Raw genomic sequence first — 9,074 nt, 5'->3', positions numbered from 1 at the left:
AAAAAAAAAGGCTGGGGGAAGAAGATGAAGGAGAGGAGGAGGAAGAAACTGAGAAGGAGGAAGAAACTGAGAAGAAGCATGGAGGAGGGAGAGGAGCCAAAGTGCTGGGTGCACCAAGGATGGAATTTAGAAGCCTCAGTCTGACTTTGGTTTCTCCAGTTCAATCCATTCAGCCCAGGCTGCAAGATCAATTCTCTCAAAGCTCAGCTCTAATCAGAGAACCCCTGGGTGGATCCTGGTGGGCCATAACACAAAGTCCAAACTCTCGGCCTGGAATCAGCAGCTCTCTGCTCAGCTGTTCCTCTGCTGAGATGTCTCACATTCAACTTTAATTGTCCACATCTTGCCTGTCTGCCATCTGGAACAGTAATGTATGGAAAGAGCAGGAGCTCTGGAAGCAGACAGACTTGTGCCGCAGGTCTGGTTCCACTGTCACTGGCTGAATACCTGTGGGCAAGCGATTTCCCCCCCTGGATCCTCCGTTTCTTCATCCAGAAAACAGCAGTCTCTTGGGTTTGTGGTGAGGATTAAATGAGATCATAGATGTGGAAACAGTGCTCAGGAAGCTGTAAACTTCTGTGTGAACATGTGAGGAGTTGTAATTATGACCTGCACCCCCCAAACACATAGAAAGCCAGGGGTTCCCTGAGGGAAGAGGTCGATGCTGCTTCACCTTTGGGCCCCACACAGACCAGCACCCACCAGAGCCAGCCCTCAGCCAGCCCTGGCAGCGGGGTGTGGATTTGGATCAAAAGAGGCAATACAAACTATGCTTACTGCAATTTAACAACAGACTACAGCTCCCAGAATGGCTCACAGACTGCATGGGCGTGGCCACAGACTTAACCCCTTCTTCACCAAGCCCTTTCTTCCATTGTATTATCTGGGGATTGGTCTCAGACAACCTAATGAGGTAGCCACACTTCTCTGAGATACCTTGGTCTCTCCCACAGAGCTTTGTGCTTCTCACCATAGCCACAACCACAGCTCTGTTTCAGGCTTCCTGGTCCCTCCCACACGATGACAGCCCTGGGCTCCTAGCTCTGGTCTCTCCCGCTTCAGGCCCCACTAAATCTCTCTGAAAGTGCAGCTGGGCTGATCGTGGGTGGTTCATAATGACAGTAGCTAACCTTTGTGAGCACCTGCTGCATGCCAGGGACTAAGCTCTGCACTTCCGGATTCTTCACAATCATCCTGCCCAGAAAGGATAATTATCTCCAACCCACTATTCACACAAGGTTCAGAGTAGTTAAGTAATTTGCCCAGGACCACACAGCTACAGAGTAACAGTACATCTTTCAGTATGCTGAAATTTGAGCATAAGCCTGTCTGCCACCTTCTCTGCTCTATCTTCAAAGCCTTCTCTGCGCCCAAGGCAACCATCCAAAGAATGAAAGCCCAGAAATCCGGGATCCACACATCTCAGCAACTACACTGTTGGGAAGTCCTCCTAGATATTTGACTCAAATCTCTTCTGCTGCACCAAGCCCCAGCTGCCTCCTGTTTTTCGGCGGGGGTGGGGGGGCAGTGAGAAGGGTGACTTCAGGAACTTCAAGAAGTGGGTCACGTCACTGGGGACCTGGCCTTTCCCAGGGAGCAAGCAGCTGAACAATAGCAGATAAATGTGTGAAAACATTCCTGTTACTAAATATATCGACTTCTCGGGAGGATGAGGGTGCTGACAGGGAGCCCATGGCCCCCACCCTGGAGGCCACAATCTTGTGGCTCAGAAAAGCTGGGGCATTCCAAGGAGCAGACAAGGCTATTCTGGCTGTCCTGGAGGCTGGGGCCGAGGGGGTGCGAGGCCAGCATAAGAAGGGGTGATGGCTCATTTCTTCCAACCAAAGCTGCCAAGCCCTAGCCAGCTGATTTGCATATTACTTTACATTTGTTTGCATGCCACTTACTGGAAGGGGCCCACATTCTTCAGCCACTGCTTCTCTCTCATTTCCAGGGTCTCTTTTGTTCGCTGAACACCCCTTTCTCAAGCAAGGCTGGGCCCTTCAGCAGGCCCTGGTCAGGAGAGACCAAGAAGTTGAAAACTTACAATAATACCTACACATCAAGCCTGTTGGAGACACCTTCATGGAAAAAAAGTGCTTCCTACAGTCTAGCCTCACAATTCCCTACTCCTCTTCTGCTCCACCACTGCCCAGGGCTTCCCCCGAGCCTGGCACTTCTTGCCTAGGCCACTCTGAACTCCTATAGTGCTGAGTAAACAAAATCGTGCTCGCCTCACCTTGAGGCCTTTGCACATGGTGTTCCTTCCTGGTGCTGTCCTTCAATTCAGCCTGAAGTGCCTCTTCCTTGTAAGGCCAGCCCCAGTGGCCCCTCCTCCTAAATATCTTCCTGTGACACTGGCACAGGTAGGAAAGACTCGGAGCTTCCATCCACGTGGTCACTGGCTCTGTCCATCTGCACCCAGGGGGTCATGTTTGGTAGGGCCAGTGAACGGCTGCTGAATGAATGAATGATGAGGCCCGATCCCCCTCCCCTGTCTCTCTCAGCTCCCCATCCCCAGTTCCCTCTCCCTGGATGACTTTACTCACTCACCTATGGGAGAGTCAGAGGCTGACAGTGCCTCTGCCTCCAATTCCCCCTCTTGTCCTCTGAGACCTTCCCTTTCACACGCACAGCCCACTCTCATGAAGCCAAGAGACTCACAGCCCTTCTGCATTGGTAGGAAGTTCTTCCTGCTGTCTGTCCTCACTCCCTTATTTGGCCATGCCTGTTTCTTTCTCATTATTTTTGGAGAGGAGTCAGGGCCTGCACCCATCTCAGTTTTTTGTTAATGAAGGCTGCCCATTTCTCCCACTCTCTGCCTAGATGTGTTCTTGCCACTCCTGGATCATTGTGCCCCAGCCTGGCCCTACTTCAGGGGACAGTAACACAGGATGGAGAAAGGACATAAGGCCAGGCTGGGTAGCCTGGAGTTACTGGGCCCTGCAGAGAAGACCCAGGGCAGATATAACCACCACAAGGGAAGGGCTGCCCAGGAAGGGATGAACATCCCATGTCTAGGGGTATGAAAAACAGCAGGCTGGATAGATCTGCAGGGCAAGCCGTAGAAAGTAGTAAAACAACTGCTAGAAAATGACCCAAATGCCCTTACTGTCTCCTCCCACCTGGAGGGTGCACTGAGTCAGGTGCCTAGCCCTGTGCCCTTCCTACCCACCTTCACAAACTGTTCCCTCTGCTCTTCCCTGCCTGTGCAATTCTTACCCATCCATCAAGGTCTGGCTCAAATGTCTCTTCCTCTGAAGCCCGGGCTTGCTGTGGGCTCCCCACCTCCTACACAGCTCTGCTCACCCTGTGGGGTTGCGAATTTCCACTTCTTTCTCCTTCATCAGACTGGGCACTCCCTGAGAACAGGGACTCAGTCAGTGTTTGCTCCGTGTCCCCATTGACAAGTGGGCACCAAGCAGCTACTGAGGAGTTCCTGTTGAGTGGCTGAATGAATGAATGCAGGAATGGAATCATGCTGAGTTGGGAGATTTCACAGGCCCAAGCAGCAGAAGCCCGGGGAGCGCAGGCCTGGCCTGACAGCAGCATGACCGAGAGTGAGACTCCCAGTCCATTAAGACCTAGGGGTAGAGGACTGCTGGGAGCTTTTCCCACCGCCCCCCGCCCACACCATTTGGCTAGATCCCAGCCAAGCCATCAGCAATCCCTGGAGACAGGAGGCTGGAGTGGGAAGCAGGAAGAGTGGCAGGAGCTGCTTGGTGGGCAAGGGGAATGACTGTGGTGGGGTGGTGGTGCAGGGAGCATAAAGACAATTAACCCTCACTGAGCTGACCAAGCTCAGCAACCAAGAGGTTCTGGGCAGGGCCTGAAGGAGAATGATACTGATGGTCAGGTCTGATGAAGAGGTTGAGCCCCAGCCTTGCAGCCAGAGGACGGTAATGAAGCCATAGTTTCAGTTTCCCTGTCTGGCAAGAGATGGCTCCATGATCTCTGACCCTCTGCATCCTAGCTAGAAACCCTATAAAGATCTCTCCCACTACCTCAGTCTACCCACGCCCAGCTTTCCTGAGCCTTCCAAGAGCCTTTTCCCTCATGAGATCCTGACTTACTGAGGTGTCTGCACTACACCCCCCACCCTAGTCCAAGCCTGAGCCACCTAGACACTCCCTTCCCTATCCTCATCTATTCAGCCTTTCCCAAGTTCTCATAAAGCCCCAGAACTCACTGACCCCTGTATCGGTTGGCCTCCACTCTAGCCTCCTGGCCCCACCTCTTTCTCAACCAGACAATGCCACCGAGGTAGGTTTCTTTCTTTTCCTTTTTTTTTTTTTTTTTCTTTTTTTGAGACAGAGTCTGACTCTGTCATCCCCAGGATGAAGTGCAGTAAAGCAATCTCAGCTCACTGCAACCTCCACCTCCCAAGTTCAAGCGATTCTCATGCCTCAGCCTTCTAAGTAGCTGGGACTACAGGTGCACACCACCATACCCAGCTAATTTTATTGTATTTCTAGTAGAGATGGGGTTTCACCATGTTGGCCAGGCTCGTCTTGAACTCCTGGCCTCAAGTGATCCACCTGCCTCTGCCTCCCAAAGTGATGGGATTACAGGCATGAGCCATCATGCCTGACCCATGGCAGGTTTCTAGAACCCAAATCTGATCATGTCTCTCCCCTATATAAAACCTTCCTGGGCTCCCCAGGGCTCTCTGGATAAAGTCTAAGAGTCCTGGATCTCAAAGTTCTACAGAATGTGGCTCCTGCCTGCCCCTACTCTGTACAGCATCTTCACTGCTCCAGGACATGCCTAGCCCAGCCCAGGGCCTTTGCTTATGCAGTTCCCACCCCACCCCCACCTGTTAGCATGACGTTGATCTCTACTGCTTAATTATTCTCAAGCTATTTTATGTCTATGAAGCTTAGGAAGCCCCAGAGGGCAGAGTCATTATTGCCTATTTCTTTTCTGCATCTCTCCCACAGGGTGTAGAATGAATTGTCCTGAGTTCAAAGAGGTGGTCATACATTCAGCCCCTCCCTGCCCTGCTTCAGTGGGCCATGGTGTCCCAGCTGTATCAACTGCTAGGGGGAAGGAAACAGACACCCACACATACTCAGATGAACACACACATATAGACACACACACACACCAGCCACAGAAGCACCAATATACACACTAGCACCATGATCACACACCCACACCAGAATACTTATACGCACACAGCCATATCCACCTCCACACACAGCAATGCTATTATTCACAGACTAACAAATACACACACATGAATGCACATGGAACAGATACAAATGCACACTGATTCACTCTATTTTGCAGACACAACACACATAACATACATATGCAACCTAATAGACATACCTACATACATATGCAGACCAACCTGCACTCACACTCAGACACGTGCAAATAAACTCTCAGTCACACAGGGATGATCACAAACTCTGACAGGCTGCTTTGCATCCAACCATCAAGGTACCCTACAGCTCTACAGGCCCTTCTACACCCAACATGTCCCTTACACTCCACATGTGTACACACACACACACACACACACACACACACACCCTGCCTGCCACCTCAGCAGTCTTTAGTAGAGGGGTGTCTCCATGGAGCCCCCCACTCACTTGCACATGCACCCCCCTGCACATGGACACACACGAGGCTGGCACCTCATTCTATCTGGCTCCGTAGAACCCTATCCTGGGACAGATGCTTTGGGGTAAAGTTTCATAAAGTGGTGTCCCTGAACCCCAATTCCCAATTCCATGGAAGGTGGTTACCTCTGACCCTCTCTTGCTCCAGGGCCACTCTTATTCATATTTGCTCCATCTTTCCCCCTCCCCACTTCCTTCACACACACATAGCCTTGGTGGGCCAAGACACTCTCCCTCTCCAGGGTCCTGAACCAGCCTATTGCAGCCCCGAGAGCTCCTCCCAACTCCTTGGCAGACCTCCCCCTCCCCACATATACTCTCAGCCCTTGTAGAGATGGTTCAGGTTTATTATCAGCCCCTCCTCCAACCAGCAGCCCCTTCCATGGGACCCCAGCCTCATCACCTACTAGGTCAACATGAGGCACCCTCATCCTGTTCAGAGGTAACCTGCCCCCACCCCAGGCTGCAGTCTGGCAACGCGGGGAGGAGGGGTGCCCAGGAGCAGGATCGATCCTTCCACGTGGCTCAGCTCCATGCCAAATCCAGCTCCTTGGAGGGACTCCCAGGACCCTGTCTGTGGCACCTCTCACAGCCGCTCACCACCCCAGCCCCTCACTATACTCACGGCTCAGCCGGTCGCGCTGCCGGGTACTGCTGGCTCCTGCAGAGGATGGAGTGGCCACATGCCTGCCCCATCACTCCTCATCGTCCGCTTCCCCAGCCAGACTAAGGTGGCACCTCGCCCTGTCCCCGCTGCCTGGAGTTCCGGGCAGGGCACCCCCAGCAGGCACAGGGACCGAGAGCAGTGGGCTGCCCCCGACTCAGCCTGGACTCAATACCCCAATCCAGCTCTGCTGCCCCGCTGCTCCCACCTCTCCCGCTGCCACTGCCTCTGCTGCTTGGCTGGCTCTGGGAGGAGGTTGGAGCAGGTCTGATAATGCAGAAGGGGGAGGGAGGAGGGAGGAGGAACAGAGAGAGGCCCAGACAGAGAGGGAGAGAGGGAGGGGTAGAGAGAGTCTGACTGGGAGAGAGGAAAAAAGACTCACACACAGAGAGACTGAGATAAACACAGACAGGAAGGGGGACAGTAACACATGAAGAGGGAGAGGAGAGAGGGATCAGAGCCTCAGAGAGATCAAGATGGAAGTACAAAGGGATCAGAGAGGCATAGGGAAAGACACATACACAGAGGAACAAAGACAGAAAAGGAAAAAAAAAATCAGAGGCAGAAATAGAAAGAGAGCTGGGTAGGGGGAGAGGGGAGTGGCTGACAGAGGAGGAGAGAGGGGAGAGGATGAGGGATTTACAATCCTCATGGGCTACGATGGGGCTGGGGACTCCAGGGGCAGCAGACCCAGACCCTCTGCTGCCCCACTACAGAAGCCTTCAGGATGAGGTGACACGCTTGTGCCCTCCCTGAGTCTGAGAGATCAGGCCTCCATGCACAGCTAGCCGCCCTCTCCTCTGGGCTCCCTCACCCGGTGTGTATCATGTCCTAGGGTGCATCCCGGCCTGGAGCTGGGTCCACGGAAGACTTAGGGGGCTTTACTGATGGCCTTTGGACTCAGAGCCTTATCACAGGGCCCACCTCTTGGTGGCTTGACTTAGCTGGGACTTGGAGCTGATGTGTGAGCATGGACTTCTACCAGGATCTGTGGAGACCTAGGCCACAACCTGCCCCACATGGCCTTCCCTGCCCACAGACTATAGGCATGGGGGAAGGCCTGCTGCACCCCCACCCTGCTTCCAAAGAGGACTCCCTAGGATAAAGCTATAACCTAGTGAAATAGAGGCATTTTAGGGCCTAGGACGGATAGGGAGTTGTCACAGCAGAGCTGCTATTGTGTGCAGGAGAAAGAGCTCCACACCTTGAAGCAGGAAATGGGGATTTGGATCCTGGCTTCACCATGAACTTACTTATTCATTGGCCTACCAGTGGTTGAGCCCATGGCTCACACTATCCCTTGTCTCAGAGAAGCACTCAGGCTGGGGAATGGGGAGGGGAGACTTGCAGGCTGTGACAGAAAGAAGCACAGAGTCTGTGAAGCCCAGAGGGACCCCTGACCCAGTTGGGGAGGGTTGGCAAGCATTTCTGGAAGAGAGGGTCCAAGCTTGGTCTTTAAAGGCAGAACAGGGTATATTCCAGGGTAGAGGAGCTAGAGCAAACCCTCCATAGCAACTGCATCTCTCTGAGCTGTGGGGAAAATACCCCCCACCCACACAACAGGCTTCAAGCAGAGAAGTCCCTGAGGCTGAAGAGAAACCTGACCCATGCTGAAAAACACGGGGGTGCATGGTGGAGGGGGCAAGGTCAGAAATGACTGAGCTTGTGTATACGGCCTATCCAGGCTGGGTGCTGCAGAAAACCATTGTCTTGTGGTCTGGGAAGTGTCAGGAAAGAAAATGTGAGGAGTCTTTGCTTCCCACTGTGGCCCCAGAAGGCATTATAGAAGTTTAGATCTCTGAACTCTGGGCAAACCATTTTCTCAAAGGGAACGAGGCCCAGGCTGGTTGTAAACCAGCTGAGCCAGCCCAGAACTCATGTCGTGCTTCTCTGCCTCACCTATCACTGGGGCCTCGCTGCTCCATTCCTGACAGCTAGGAAGGCATTCTCTGGGCTCAGGAAGCTGCAGTCCTGGACCATGGCCAGTCCTGGTCCCTCACAGCTCCCCTTCATGTCCTGGAAACCTGCTCAGGGGCTGGAGGAACCTGGCAACAAGAAGCTGGGTCAGAAGAGTTCAAAGGAGGGTGCCTCCTGGGCGTGGGTGGGTGCAGGTGTCAGGAGGTCTCACCTGGCCCTCAGCTTCCTTTCTGCCTTCCCACTCTAAAAACAATGGTGGTGGCCCCATCTTCAGAAATCTCCTGGGAATACACTCAAGCAAGTAGGTGGAAGGGAAGGTCTCCTCCCCATCCCACTGCCACACTAGACTTCACAGTCACCCAGAATTGGAGAGTCTGCAGGAACAAAATGCAAGATTCAGGACTCAGAAGGGCTAATGGGCACTCAGGACTTAGAGCCCAGCAGGTGGAATTCAAATGCCAGCTCTGCCACATGCCTGGGCAAGGTATTTCCCCTTCCTGAACTTCAATTTAGTTTCCTCATCTGAAATATGGGGTCACAAATTCCAAGCTCAAAAGGTTGTGAGGTTTTGGGAATGTCTGAAAAGCTCCCAGTAAATAGTTGTCCCTCTCCTCCCATCTCATTCCCTGAAGTCGTCGAATTGATGGAGCCAGGAGAGTAATAGCCCCAAATGCTGGGACAGGGGCTCCTGTAGGCCAGTGCCGGGATGGGGGAGGTGCATAAAGGGGAGAGAGCTGGAGACAATCCAAGACTGTTCTTCCCTCCTCCACCAACTGTCTGCCTGCAAGACCGCTCCCAGCCAGAGCCAAAGGCACGAGTGCTCAGACGGCGCACCCCCGCCCCCACCGCAGGCCCCGCCCCGG

General features: G+C 53.3%; 1 protein-coding gene across 1 annotated transcript in view; it reads right to left on the bottom strand.

Moving 5' to 3' along the window:
- Window positions 1-7,016, bottom strand: part of PDE2A (phosphodiesterase 2A, cGMP-stimulated) — a 103,904-nt gene extending 96,888 nt beyond the window's left edge. Inside the window, exons 1-2 of the mRNA XM_011993656.1 lie at window positions 6,256-7,016; window positions 3,847-3,882 (exon numbers count right to left, since the gene is read on the bottom strand). Of these exons, the coding sequence (XP_011849046.1) occupies window positions 3,847-3,882; window positions 6,256-6,326 (107 nt within the window). The 5' untranslated portion in view covers window positions 6,327-7,016. The remainder of the gene's footprint in view (window positions 1-3,846; window positions 3,883-6,255) is intronic.
- Window positions 7,017-9,074: the final 2,058 nt, after the last annotated feature.

Source organism: Mandrillus leucophaeus, unplaced genomic scaffold (genome assembly GCF_000951045.1).
Source record: "Mandrillus leucophaeus isolate KB7577 unplaced genomic scaffold, Mleu.le_1.0 Scaffold432, whole genome shotgun sequence".
NCBI classification, from domain to species: Eukaryota; Metazoa; Chordata; class Mammalia; order Primates; family Cercopithecidae; genus Mandrillus; species Mandrillus leucophaeus.
Note: the sequence above shows the minus strand (reverse complement) of the source record. Positions and strands in the feature narration are given on the sequence as shown.